The sequence below is a fragment of the Equus caballus genome, chromosome 11 (assembly GCF_041296265.1).
Source record: "Equus caballus isolate H_3958 breed thoroughbred chromosome 11, TB-T2T, whole genome shotgun sequence".
Taxonomy (NCBI): Eukaryota; Metazoa; Chordata; class Mammalia; order Perissodactyla; family Equidae; genus Equus; species Equus caballus.
Window position 1 is genome coordinate 29,924,744 of NC_091694.1, and position 15,123 is coordinate 29,939,866.

At 39.2% G+C, this 15,123-nt stretch overlaps 1 protein-coding gene across 5 annotated transcripts in view; it reads left to right on the top strand.

The window, feature by feature from the left end:
* STXBP4 (syntaxin binding protein 4) overlaps positions 1-14,263 on the top strand; it is a 156,120-nt gene extending 141,857 nt beyond the window's left edge. For 4 of the 5 annotated variants that reach the window (XM_001503277.7, XM_070226350.1, XM_014741252.3 and 1 more), the window contains one exon: positions 10,307-14,263. In XM_001503277.7, coding sequence (XP_001503327.5) covers positions 10,307-10,421 — 115 coding nt within the window. In that variant the 3' untranslated portion in view covers positions 10,422-14,263. The remainder of the gene's footprint in view (positions 1-10,306) is intronic. The other variant, XR_011422993.1, reaches the window with a different exon arrangement.
* Positions 14,264-15,123: the final 860 nt, after the last annotated feature.

The window sequence follows — 15,123 nt, forward strand, 5'->3', positions numbered from 1 at the left end:
ATGACAACTGACAGATGGATGGTGTGCCTCCCTGATCAGGAAACAAACCTGGGCCACAGCGGTGAGAGCCTCGAATCTTAACCTCTAGACCACCAGGTCTGGCTTGAACACTCCTTAGCTGTGAATAAATTGTAAGGTATTGAAACCACTAGTTTGGATGTAACCATCTATGTGATAACCGGCTTAGAATATCCAGTAATTAGTCCAGTGCCTGGTATGTGTCAGGACTTAATAAATATTTATCCAGTGAATGAATACTGTCTGGCAATTTGGGGAAGCAACTGGTGAGAAAAAAATAAGGGCTTTAGAATCAGACAGACCTGGGTTTTAATGTTTATGCTACCACTTTTTGAGTGTGACCTTGGTATAATTGGTATTATTTCAATCGTCTGTGCCCCCTTTTCTCATCCAAAAAAACAAGTAGATTCTATCTCCCAGGAATGCTTTGCGATTTAAATAAAATAAGGGGTGTAAGGCCCCTGGCAAAATTCCTGGCACATGGTGCATGCTTAACAGATGTTAGTCCCCCACTCTTCCCTTATTTTATCCTGCTATTTGCCAATGGAGGAGTTTCAAATGACAACATTTGCACAGCTGCAAATAGGATCCAGTAGCCAAAACCTACACTTCTGCCACTCCCCAGCCAGTCAGAAGCCCCGTGACAGGAGCCGAGAGGTTGCCCTGCTCAGGAGCCTGAGACAGCTTGCTCTGTGTTTTCTATAAATATCCACGAAGGGGTGTAGCAGTATGAAGCGCTATATGAGCAACTGTCATTTAAACGAAAGGCCAGCCAGCTGACTGAGGTTATTCAGAATAGCAAAGCCCACTGAAATGAATACAACATCCGGATCTAGACAGCCAACACCAAACTCCCCCCCCCCCCCATTTAACCAATGGCAGGTGTAACTGAAGCATGTTTTTTAGCATTTCATTGGGATAATATAAGCAAATCCTCTAGGACTGCATAAAGTACTTTGGAAATTCGTTACCTTTCTGGCGTTATACATTTATTTAGGCAGATGTGGAATTCTCTCTGCCTTCAAGATCCTTTATATAAATTTATCAACAAATACTAACTTTCGTTAAACACTGCCAAATTTGGTTGCTGTATTAATCTGCTGGGGCTGCCCTAACAAAATGCCACAGACTGGATGGCTTAAACAACAAATTTTCTCACAATTCTGGAGGCCAGAAGTCCAAGATCAAGATGCCATCAGGATTGGTTTCTGGTGAGGCCTCTCTTTCTGGGATGTAGACAGCTACCTTCTCACTGTGTCCTCACGTGGCCTCTTCTCTCTGTGTGCACAGAGAAAGAGAGCTCTCTGGGGTGTCTTCCATCGGACCAGGGCCTCACCTCCAGGACCTCCTCTAACCCTAATGACCTCCCCACAGGTCCTGTTTCCAGCTGCAGCCACGTTAGGGGTGAGGGCTTCAACATATGAATTGGAGAGGGTGGGGCCACAATTCAGTCTATAGCGGTTGCTTCTCCCTTAAATTACTTTCCATAAGATCTCTAGCACCTTCTTTTTCTCCATCCAGTAATCTCCATTACAGTGTAACATGTAATCTTTCTTCCTATACATTTACCAAGTTTGAGGCAAATTGGAAGAATTAATCCAAACTGATGCCTTTTCCCTTAGGCCCTAGTCTTTAGTGGAAGAAGCAGCTGAGGGGAAGGGGAGTATGTAAGCAGAAGAACGGCTCCCCAACGATGTCCACATGCTAATCCCTACAACCTGCGAATGCGTTAGGTTACATGGTAAAGGAACATAAAGGTTGCAGGTTGAATTAAGATTGCTAGTCAGCTGACCTTAAAATAGGGAAATTAGCCTGGATTATCCAGGTGGATCCAATCTAATCACATGAGTCCTTAATAGTGGAAGAGGAAGGCAGAAGAAGAGAGTCAGAGAAAGAGATGTGACAGTGGAAGCAGGGTCAGAGATATGCTCTGTGGCTGGCTTTGAAGATGGGGCCACTTGGCACGGAATCTAGGTAGCCTTTAAAAGCTGGAAAAGCAAGGAAACGGATTCTCCCCTAGAGCCTCCAGCAAGGAGTGTAGCTTTGCCAGCACAAAAACACAACTCGTTGCTTTTAGCCCAGCGAGACCCATGTTGGACTTCCGATCTACAGAACTGTAAGCCAGGACATTTGTTTTGTTTTAAGCCACTAAATTTGTGATAATTTGTTACTGCACCAGTAGAAACTAATACAGGGTGTTAGAGGTGGAAGGGAGAGGGTGATGGTTATGATCAACCTCGAGTGTGTCAGGCATGGAGACGGGGGATCTATATATGTTATCTCAACGCTGCTAAGGCAGGTAATATATGTTTTCTAGATTAGCAAACTGAGGCTCAGAGTTTGTCACTTTCGCAGAGACACACAGGTAACCCAGTGAGTACGTGGGCAGTCCAGAATTTCAAACCAGGTCTGCACAGTCTGTATGAAAGAAGAGTGACCATAGTCTGCATCGAAGCCCTAGCTCTGCGACTGTGTGACCTTGGACAGTGTACTTGAACTCTCTTAGCCTCAGTTTCTTCAATTGTAAAAACTGTAGAGAAGAGCAAGGTTCATGAGATTTAGATGAACAAATTGGGAAATGGGTATCAAAGGACATTGTAAAGTACAAAATGCTTATCTGATGTAAAGTCTTCTCCAGCTGCCACATACCTGAACATCCATATCAAATGGATGTTCGAAATATTGAGGGGGCTGGAGGGCTTCTTGGATCATACCAGGACTTTGTTACTTAGCCTCAGCATTAAGCAGGTCCCTCTGTGAAAATCTCCATCCTTGTATTGGGCATCAGGTGCCTTGGAATATGGTTTTGGCTGCATTCTGAATCATTTCGGCGGCTGAAATTTCCAGTGTGGTAAAGTCCTCTCAGTAAAGGTCAGGGAATGAGGGGTGCGGTGAGCGCTTAGCCAAACCACTTACCATCTTGTTTATTTGTCTTTGTAGGAATTTATACTCTAATAGTTAATACAAGATTTGTTAAAATAGTATTTGTTTGATGTAAATAATTATAACTTAAAGCCTGGGATTTGAGTAAGTTTATACATAACTCCAGCTATTTAGTAATTAAACTCTAGTCAAAATTGCTTGGAGCCAGCCTTGATGGCCTAGTGGTTAAAGTTCTGCGCACTCACCCCTGAGGCCTGGGTTCTCTTCCCGGTCACAGAAGCTCACCACCCATCTGTCAGTTGCTATCCTGTGGCAGCGGCTCACATAGAGAACTAGAAGGACTTAGAACTAGAACATACAACCATGTACTGGGGTTTGGGGAGAAGGAAAAAAAATTGTTTGAGTTATCATAGTGATTCACTTATTACCTACCACCAAAGATATGAATAGACCTTTTCAAATTACTTGGATATGAGAATATTGGTGAAGAGGGCTAGTCGTTGTGGTTATTTGGTAGTTTTTTGACTATTTCAATAAATTGAACTTTTTTCCTGCTGAAGTTGAATTTCTATACACATATTTCTGAGTCGTTTAGGGCAAGGCCACTGCATCATCACATCTGAAGACTGTTTTATGTGATCCTCAATTATGAATAAGCTCGTCTACCACTTTTGAGCATTTTTTACTCAGTGGTATAACAATAGTAATATATCAGTGGAATGTCTAATGGATCCTTGCATCAAACATTTATTGACCCCCCCCCACTTTCTGTGAGCCTGGCACTGGGGCTCTAAATATGCATAGGACACTTCCCTGCCCTCCAGAAGCTAACAGCCTAGTGGGCAAAGATAGACATACTAAGAATTCATTGCCACACAATGTGAAAAGTACAAGACTGCTGGGAAAGCAGGCCTCACACAGTACTTTCTATTTATACTCCCTCAATAAATTTTTTATGAATTTTGTGGCAAGTGCTTTAAAAAATGCTTTAGGCATATACTCTATGATCATTGAATTAATCAGTCAACACATCTTTACTTAGTTCATCTTATAAAGCTGAAGAGCCCTTTCAGGTGATCATTTAAGCCATCTGAGAACCTCCATTCATATTGTTGTTGGAACCAACCCAGATAACAGAGCCTCTGAGAGCAGTAATGTGTAATGGTTAAGTTCTCAGAAGTCGGATTTGGATCCAGGTCCTGACTAATGCTTAATAGTTTTATGTTTATAAAACTGGAGTGAGGTATTTCACCTCTCTCAGTTTTAGTTTCCTCATATAGAAGATGAGGATAAATATAACTCTTTCTTTCCTTTAAAATATACTAAGGTTCTAAAAGACCTTAAATAAGTCCATTTATTCACAAGTCCATGGTGGCACCATTAGAAACAATTAGTATGTGAAGTTCATTATAGAACTATAAAGGTTGACAGCATGGTTGGTTTTTAATCCCATAATTTTTACTATAATTGAAGGTTTCTACTTTATAGCACTCACTCTCAATATGGAGTCAATAATACTTATAAAACACCTCATGCTTTTAGAGATGGTCCCATAAGGAACCCCTCCAAGTCCCTTTCAGCTTTGATTTTTAGGATGTCAATTCTTCTCTAACATAATATGTATATTTATCTTTTAGTGTAGTCAGTTTAACTTTGGTAGAAAAGTAATACTAGAAGAAGTATAAAATTAGTTGAAATCTTATGTTTCAAATAGTTTTATTTCTTTCAATACTTCTCATTTGGTAATTAAGAAAAATACATTTAGTCAGATGTTTGTTAAACTTATTTTATTGGATAAATTAAGTAAAAGCCTTATGACTTATAATTCTTACTATTTTAATAAGAACATTAAAAATTAAAGTAGCTTCTATATTTCAGGCACTTCTACTTATAACTAGGAATTTAATGAGGAAACTTTGGCAATGGTCTTGAAAACTTGTTTCTTATTAATTTTAGTTCCATTACTCTGTATTCTGACAGTCTGTTGATTATTGACGTAAATTTAAAGTAACGTGAAAAAAATATTGCCTGTTTTCTATATTTTAAAAAAACAAGCTCTTTGGTTCGTAAAAGTTGTACATGTATTTACTAGGAAAGTAATAGTCATGACTTCCTTGAAATGCTCTCTTCTTGCTTAACATTGACTTAGAATGACACTAGCTGCTATAACAAATCACTGCCTTTCAGTGTCTTAGCGCTCACATACCGGTCAATGCACGGATTCCTGGTTGATGGATGGAGGTTTGTTGTCTTTGGGTGGTGACTTGCAGACCTCAGCACCTTCTAGCGCATGGCTCTGCCATGCCCTAGGGCCTCAGAGTCCTCTGCATTCAGCTAGTGGATGAGGAGTAAGAGTAGAGAAAGCACTCCAGCTTCTTAAAAACCCCTGGCCCACAAGACACAAACATCAATTCTCTCACCTTCCATTGGTAGGAACTAGTCACATGCTCACATAAGGATGTAGATGAAATGGGAGATGAGAAATGTAGTCTCTGCCTGGGCACCTGCCTCCTGGTGACATTCGACAGTATGGAATGGAGAACGTAAATGTTGGTGGACACTGCTGGCGGGTGTATGAGAATGTACAAATATGCCAACTATAAAATTCTGTATAATTGTTTATTAGTATCTAATAGTCCAGTGTATAGGTACCAGTGTCAGTGGAACATGTTCTTTGAGGTCTTCTATATTTTTTTTATCTGATAATGATCAAAAACAGTTACCCCGAGCTGTAATTTGTGACTATAGAACACTTACTTTCTTTGAAAAATTAATTGCATCAGCTTTGGACCTGGGATTTTTTGGTTCTATACAGAATTGCCAGCAGTCTAAGCTTCCGTATATTATTTGAAAACAATATAATTAATATTTTCCATATTTTTTCAGGCATTTTCTTTTCAGTGATCTATTTTTACAAGGCGAGTGACATAGAAATTTTTTCCAATATTATGCGGAAGTAATATTTCAGATTCTTGTAATATAATTTGATATCTGAGGCCTAAAGATTTTTTGATTCATTGGATTTTTTAAACTTTCCAAAGATAGAGGATGTATTTTTTATAGAAAATGCCATAAATATATAGTAAAAATAAAATTTGGCCTCTAAACTGTAAAGATTTGGATGGGATCCTGCTAATATTTGATCAGAGCCTCGCTGGATTTCCAAATGCCTAATTATGAAATACTCAAAGTGTTCTGTGATATTTACAGAGTTCACTAATGAGAAATATTCGTTTTGATTTTAGGCATATATTTCTAAAATCATGTAAGAGGGAACTCAATATTTCCTTGGAAACAAACTGCCTATAATTTTCTCTTAAACATGCTTTGGAATGGACTTCCTATTACTAATCTGTAGTCATTCTCATAACCCATGTCTGACAAGAATACGTGCCACCTCATGCTTTGGTGACTTTTTAATAATTTTTTTTGACATGGTTCACTTTTTGTTCTTACCTTCTATTTTGTTTTCAATGGGATTCTTTTTTAAATATAAATCTTTTATTGTCATTAATACTTGCAGTTTATGGCCAGTTGTAAAATTTTCCAGTCTTTCCAAGTTACTGGTGCCAGGAACAGATTGAATTAACATGTATTTACTTGTCTTTGTTTTCTGGTTCACATGAATGTTATATGCATAAGATTATCCGCTCCCCTCCAAAAGCACATTGGACATTAATTACTTTGGCTCTTTATTCTGCAGCTTTATCTAAACATGATAATATATGCGATCTTGCTAAATTCACAATGCTGTATAAATAGTGCCATCCCCAATGGAAGATTAACAAAAGGACCTCTTTCATCATCACAGACGGTTATAAGAATGAATTTCTACAAAACTAGTGCACTTTTTGTCTTTAAACCACTTTTCTCTTAACAGGCTGTCCTAAATTTTTATTTCAAAAGAAAGCATTTTGCATGCTAGGAGGTAAGAAACATAAGGAGTGTAATTATAATAGGATTTAAATAATTCACTTACATTTCTTTGCCAATAAAATAAAGTGTGTTCTCTTAGGTTTTTTTGTAAGCTCTAAAATATGTCTCTCAATTTACTAATATTATAAAAGAAAAAACTCAACACTGTCATCTTCCCAAATCGAATATTAATGTTTTCTAACAACAGATTTAGCAATCATTTAGAGGCAAGTAGTATTATGCTGTTTAGATTTTCAAATATATCTGAACTGCTGTTGATGGCTCCCCCAAATCAGGTCAGATGCACTCTCCGCAGGAACATTTGCCAGAGGTACTGTATGTTCAAACGGAAGATTTTCATGTTTCATAGGCAGCCTCATTTATTTTCCAGACCTCTAAATTTTTCATACTAAGTAACAGCATCTCACTTTATGAAACATGGGGTCTTTATTAATTAAACAGAATCAACAGGGCTGATTTATTCTCTCTCTTCTCAGTTGAATTACCAAGCGCACAAATCAGAGAGGAAATATTTCTAATACTAGAATGTTCTCCAAGCCAGTAAATCTGGGATTATCTCATCGTAACGATTATGTCAAAGCTCTTTAGTCACATTGCTCACTAGGACATAAAATGGAATACACACAAATGGCACCATTCTAGCATTACAGGAAGAATTCCAAGTTTTTCTTAAAATAATCGGAAAGCCCTAATTATCAATAAAACTAGCCATGATCATTTACTGAATATCTACTCATTGCCAGGCACTTTACATGCACTGCCTGAGTTTTAGAAGCATTGGTTCTGGATGTTTTTATGAAAGACCCAGATGTGAAATGCGCCACTGACGCATAGAACGCTCTCTCTCTGTTGCTGAAGTTCTGTTCTTTCCTGTGAGTATCTGTTGTAACGGCATATTTGGTGCTTAGGTGTGGGTTTTTCAAACATCTACAGAGAAATATATTGTGAATATAAGATTAATCACTATTTTATGGTATTTTATATTTGGAGTGAGATCAGATGTTGGTTTGTTGATTAAAAGTGCGTAATGAAGGTTCCTGGCAAGGACGACCTTCTGGTGTAACTTTCTCATATTTATTGTTTAGAGCCTATAACTGCATTTTTTTCTTAGACGTTTGTTTTTGATTATTTTAAATTATCAATTTAGTGAAATTTCCGTATCTGGGGAGTTATAATATTTCAAGAACAAGAGTTTTATTTTTTAAAAAGTCAAATAGGGAAGCATGCACCCAAACTCATCCCCAGGTAATTGTTCCTGTTTTTCTTCCTCCCACCCTCCCCAATTAGGGAACATTATCGGGGAGGGAGGATTTATAATAATTTAAATTGAAGTCTCTTCTTTGGACTAACGTATTGTAAATGTGCTGATAAACATTAAAGTATATAAACAAAGAGTTTAAAATTAGCAAAACTGTCTCATCCAGCTTTTTCCTTTTAGTTTTAAACAGGTACTTTGTACAGGACGGTGTGTCCTCATTTCACCCTGCAGCGGCGTTCTGGCCCTCTTAGGTTACACTCATTAGTATTTCTTTAAAACCACTTTCAATTTAGGCCACTTTCCAGCATTATAAAAGCCTTGAAATGAAGTTAACCTGTGCAGAATCAAAAGCCTTAGTAAGTTTAGCCTCCATAATAAGAAATTCCATTAAACCATTTTAAAGAGATAATAGTAATGTGGATTGCTGTCAAGAGAATAATGATTCTTTGTACCACTTAACCACACTCCAAGGTTTAAAACTATGAAGATATCTAGGCCTTACTGCCTTCTCCTTGATTCTTAAATAACTGAAACTCTTTTACCCCATCATGAAACTATCAATGATCTTCCATGGAAAGATGGATTTTAATATTTAAGCAGAGGAGTTGAACAATTTGTATAGGAGGACATGGATAGAATTTAGAGTATAGGATTGAAAACAAACCAAATCCAGTAATGACAGTGAAACTGACCATTTGTACTAAGTCCAACATTCTCAGTTATTGTCATCAACAGCTGATAAAGTAAGAACATTTTTGTGAGAGTCCCAAATTGTGCTCTGTGGAGCATTCACCCCGTGTGTGCTAACAGGGGCACGTTAGTTTGAGTACTATTGCGTACTCTTGGAGAGTCATAGAACACATTAGTATATTTAAGGCTCTGGGAAATCCTACGGTAAAGAAACCTACTTAACTATGTTTAACTTAGTGTATCTCAAACTTATTTGACCATAGGATTCTCTTCTTCACATAACAATTTGTTAAAAACCCTTGGTACACACTTTGGAAAATGTTATCCAGTAATGTAAGAGATAGTTTCAGATCCATGATCTTATTTGATCCTCATAAGTGCCAGCCCTCAGGAGGACTTGCTCTAAGACATGATGCAGCTTCTGAGGTTGAGTTTGGGTAGGATCGTGGCGGGGGAACTAAGCTGAGATGGATGAGGGCAGTGGGGTAAACCAGAGCTAGAAAGAGGATGCAAGGAGAAGAAACAAATTATCCTAATTCCAGAAGCTGTCTGTCCAACACTCGGGAGCTGTGCAGATGGGGTGGACTTAGGAGATTCGTCCAGCTGAAGGCTGGGAGTAGAATACTAGGTCTGAGAACCACCATCCCCCAGGTAGGGACACGCTTGGTGATGTTTCCCCACTCTTTGAACATGCCCTCTATCTTTTGTACATCCTTCCTCACCTCTTCTTGTGTTCTTCCCTGAAATGCCTAGTCATTTGTTCTGAGAACATGTTAGGTACCATAAATTCAGAGATCAGAAATAGTTCCTGCCCTCAAGGAGCTTCATATTCATTAAGAGTGCTTCAAAATAAACGAGCATTTATAATATAATATAATAAGAGATAAGACCATGGGCACAGATCAGAGGAATCTTGAGGGAGATTTGGTTCTTTAGAATTAGTATGAGTTAAGATAAATAAGATGGGAGGGAGGAAGATTGTAGCAGAGAAGAAAGTATTGTTGAGGCAGGTAACAAACAAGGTATTTCATCCTGTAGAGTAGGTATTTGATCCAGAAGGCATCGTTGGCACTGAATTTTTCACAGGTGAGCAACAGCGTATGATTTGTCATTTAGAAAGATCTCTTAGCTTGAGTGGAGACTGAATTAGAAAAGAGGCAGAGAGACAAGCTATTTCAGTGACCCAGGCTATAGCACTGGAAAGGGAGAGGAAGGAAAAGATTCCAGTGATCTTACAGCAAGACACTCACAGGACGTGCTGACTGACTAGATGTCAGGTAAGGAGTCAAAGACGACACATTCTCCTGCATTGCTTTTTACCAAAGAAGAAAAAAGGAAATGGTTTTTGTTAAGCCTTAAGATATGTCTAAAAGTTATTGAAACCATTGGATCTCGTTCCAACTGCTTCCTACCACAAGGGACCGCGGTGGGGTGGCTGCAGTGTCACTAGGATCAGTACTTGCATGGATGGGTAGAAGGACCACCTTTCAGATTGTAATTGCATTCCTTGTTCTTCTCAAGTCACGTAACACAGACCACATCCTGGATCCATCCCGTGATGAGCGCACTGAACCTGTCTTGCTCAGAGGAGAATGAAGAGGATTGCTCCAGAGAACTTCCTGACCAGAAGAGTTGATGGTTTTCTGGAGGAAGCTGAGCTGCCTAGTCTTCTGGCATCTCAGTCTACTGGATGAGGATGGCTCTGAGGCGCACCAGTCTAAAATAGGAGTAAAATACACACTGCTTACTGGAGTTGTAAAATGGAGACTCTAGATTTCAGCTATTTTTGTAAAACTCTTTGATATAACTGTATACATTTACGAGCTCAATTGCCACTACAGTAGTTCTTTAAGAATAATCTAGTCATATTTTTTGAAATCGTATATAATTAGATTTTATAATATGTATAATTTTTTCATATATAATTAGATTTTTGTAATTTTATATATATTTCTTTGTAGAGTATCAGATACAATGGTTTTTATAGTTAAGACTTATATTGGAAAATTATATGAACATAGTGAAACACTTCATTTATTTGTAATTCACTAACCTTTTATATCGTGTCTTAGGAAAGTGATTTAAGCAAGCTTTCTGGGGTTTGTAAGGATCACATTTAGACAACTGTCTCACGGGCTCCTGCATACAGCTTACATCTTTATGGGTCTTTCTAATTTACAAAATGCTTTTCAGACCCTGGTTTATTTAAACCCTACGACATGCCTGTGAGGCAGATCCAGTGAGTATTTTTATTCTTGTTTTTCAGTTAGGGAAATAGCGGTTCAGAGAAATGAAGCACCTTATCCTGGAGCCGAGATTCACACCTAGGTCTTCTGATTCTGTGTCCAATCCCCTTTCCACCGTACCCTGCTGGCCCTGCAGAGGGAGGTTACAGCCCCACGCGCAGGGCACCGTGGCTCTGTTGATGCAGCTGAGCTCCACAGCTGTGCACTCCGGGGGCCACAGAGATTCAGGGAGCACTTCTTCAGTCAAACACGGCCCCCACATAACCCCACTCTTCTCCTATAAACCCTTCCCCCTGCTTCTCCCCCAAACACTCACCAAGTAGGAACACGGCTTTGTGATGTTCTGTCTTCTTTCAGCAGATCAGTTTTCTAAAGAAAAGGGACTGGCTCACATCTGGGATTTGCCCTGCTTTGGTTGCCCTTGCCAGAGGGAGCGTTTGAGGGGAGATGATGAGAAGAGGGGCATCAGAGTCTCCTCTGCTGTCAAAAGAGACATCCTTGAACTCTTCCACTAGGAGTTCAAGACTGACCTCATTATTGCTGATTTATCACCCTCCAAACTGATTATACTTGTGATCTTATTTTATTGTAAGGATACTACTCCACAGTTTCTGGAAGGAATGAGCCATTGACTTGGAGTGCTAAAGATTTTCTCTCAGTTTAATGATTTAAACTTGAAGCTGGGAAATGGGGAAGTGGAGTGGGGATGAAGTCATTGTAAATATCCTGGGCATTAGGTACCAACTGAATAATAAAAAGGGTCTTATTCTTATCCAATGTTACTGTATTGTCAGGTAATACACTTAGGAAGACAGTGAGTAAGAATCATTAATCGGAATACTCTGTTCCCAAACCAGGCCTGATAACACAGAAAAGTTACTGTTGTCACTCCGGCCTCTTCTCTTCTCCCCACCACCATCACCCCGCCTCCCCCTCCTCCTCCATTCTTCCCCCTTTCTCTCCCTCCTCCTCCCGTCTCTCCCTCCCTCCCCACTTCTGAAATACAAGTAGGAAAAAGGAACTCAGAACCTTGAGGTTCTGGAAGGAACCTTAAAGATCACCTGATTCAGTGATTTTCAAACATCTTTTGATGAAAAAGACTCATTTTTCAAATGAATTCTTATGCAGAATCCCAATATATGTAACAGATTTTTTAAAAATATTGCTGCTCTGCTTGAAACAAGATGGAGGCCTGGAGCCCGTTAAAGCAGCCCCCAGCCCTGCTGTGTAAACCTCAAGCTCTTTAGGACAGAATGTAAGAATCGTCAGTTGTAACCACTTTATAGTTGAGTAAACAGATCCTAAGAGTTCGCGCCATGAGTTAGTGGCCAGGTCAAGATTAGACCTAGATCCTCAGTCTGCGAGTCCACCAGATTTCCTGTGGTATGTAATATGCATGTCTATTGTAAATATATGTGTGCGTTGTACTCACCATACATTCCTGAATATATGTAGGATTTATAGTTTATATCTTGAATAATAACAAAGTCACATCCAGGCTGATGGGTAGTCATTAGCCCTGAGAAGTTTCAGACAGCTGGAGAAGCCTGGCATTTCACCTGACAGCTATTTGAATATTAGGAAGCTTCGGGGAGACACGTTTTGAGAGAAGCCCCTGAGGGACCTCTTTCCTTGTGTCCCCCAGAGGGGAGTGAGAGTCTCAAACACCCGAAGTTACTTTTGTGAGTGAGTAGCTATAATTGTGAATGTACAGACTTTTGTTGTTCCCAGATTGATGCTATGAAATTTCCCTCCCCCTCCTGGGGGTGTTTCTCTAATTTGTTTCTAGTGAGGCGAACACAGAGGAGATGCTAGAGTCACTTGAGATCAAGGTCCTCAGGCACCCATTTCACTGACAGACACCTCGTATGTTAACTTTGCTGTTTTGAGCCACTTTCCTCCCTGTTTCTGTCAAATACCTAATGGAAAAAGGTCTATGAAAATTGTGATATTAAGTATTTTGTGTCATACATTGTGATGGGCAGTTTGCGTATATTATTTCATTATCTTCTTAAAACAATGCCATGAGGTAGAAACTATAATGACCCCATTTTGTAAAGAAGAAACAGGTGTACAGAGGGTTGCTAATCTTTGCCTAAGGGTCACACAGTACACACTTGTGGAAGCTGGGGTTGCAGGTGGGCCTCACAGAGCCCCTTCTCTTAAACCACTGTGCAGAGCTGCTTAGATACGTTGTGTGTGATGCTAGGGGCAGAGCTGGGGTCTGTGGGTCAGTTTTATGAGAGGCAGAATCCAGTTCAGTGCAATAAGGAACTTTCTGGTAGTTAGGGCTCAGGAAAGAATTCCCCAGGAGAAAGTGGAAGCATTGTCCCAGGAGGTGTAAACCAACAGATAAATGCTGTAAGAGACACTCAAAGAAACATGTGGTGGGGACTCATTAAGAATCCTTGTCCATTGCAAAGAGAACCCCCAAGTTATTTTTTGGTGAGCCAACATTCACATAGCCAGTCTTATATAAATCAGCCCTATCGATGTGGTCATTTTAAGCTCTTCGTCGTTGACCCACTCACTCAGATTTTAGGGTTAAAAAGTCTGAGTGTACTGATGTCCCTCCATCTCAGTTTACTAAAGAGTGACCAGGGTTAGCCATCCTTATTCATTCTCAGAATATTTCCTGAGCACCGACAGTGTGCCAAGCGCTGTGTTGGAGCACTATGACAAGCAGGGCAATAGCTAGCCGCTTCCTGGGTTCTGCTTACTATTGGCTTTAGAGAAAAAAGTTTCTCAGGTGGCCAGAGCTGAACAGCTTCTCTTTAATTTTTAAGTTTCAAAGATAATCTATTTCCATTTAAAAAGTCAAGTAGTATGGAACTGAGTAAAGTAAAAAAATAGCCCGTCTGACTTTCCAGAGGTAGCTGTCACTAATACTGTGATGAGTATTTTTACTCAAAGGAAATCATACTGTTAAGCAGCTTTCTTTTAACTTACTAAATTGTGGTCATTTTTTCATGTCAATACATAGATTAATGTTGTATTTCAAATATTTGTGTAAAATATCGCTACCTAGATAACTCATAATTTGGGTAGCCAGCAATCTATTGATGAACACTTAAGGCTATTGTAAGTTTTCTTCTGTTACTAAGAATATCACAGTGAATATTCTTATGTTCGTATTCTTATATTCATTAAATCCTTTTCTCGTATCTATGAATTCTTGTGCCAATATGTCTATAATGAGAATACATTTATAAAAGTAAATTGCTACATCAAAGGTGTGTTCATTTTAATTTTGGTAGGTAATCATAAATTTTCCTCCATAAAAATAGGACCAATTTGCAGTACTACCAATGATATATGAGAGGCTTTTTTGGTCTGAAGATTGCCAATAGCTTTTCTTACTGTTTTTGTCCTTTAAGAGTAACCTTCCTTCCATCGTGGTCTAGGGACCTGAACTCTGTTGTCAGTAGGTGTTAGTTGTCCTTTAGCAGCAGAGACTGACCCGCTGTATAGAGACTAGCGGTGACTAGTGTTCACTGGATGTTAAACACATCATTACCCTCGTCTTCGTTCTTGAAAATATTGATCTTTCCTGCTTTACATGCAGTGATGGTGAGGCTCGACTTTTAAATGAGCTAACTTGGGTGAGGGCCCTTGGTAAAGTTCAAAGCACAATGCAAACACACGCACAAGTCCTTTCAGCCTCAATTTCCCCATCTGTATAGTAATCCCCTACCTCTACCCAAACCCGTTCAACTCAGTAACCACTTCCTGAGCACCTATTATATGCTAGGCAAAATGCAAGGTCCTGAAGTTTCCTTGCTGAATAGTACTGATTCCCAAATCAAGAAGCTCATAGTCTGAAACCTTTTCCCATTCTTTTCTTTTTTCTCAAAAACCTTTTATTTTTCCTTAAAGGAGTAAGAAGTTAGGGGTTTGTTTAGTAGGAAACCCTGAAGAGAAGCCTTTTATCAGTCTCTTAAATTTGAATAATTCCAAAATAATATTAACAGCACCCCTTGACTAGAAGTGAAAGGAGAAGAACATACTGTATGAAGGGCCTCTCTAATAATAAATGCAAAGCAGCTGTGAAAATACAGGGTCAAATGATGCTTTCATAAAGTGTGTGCAAAA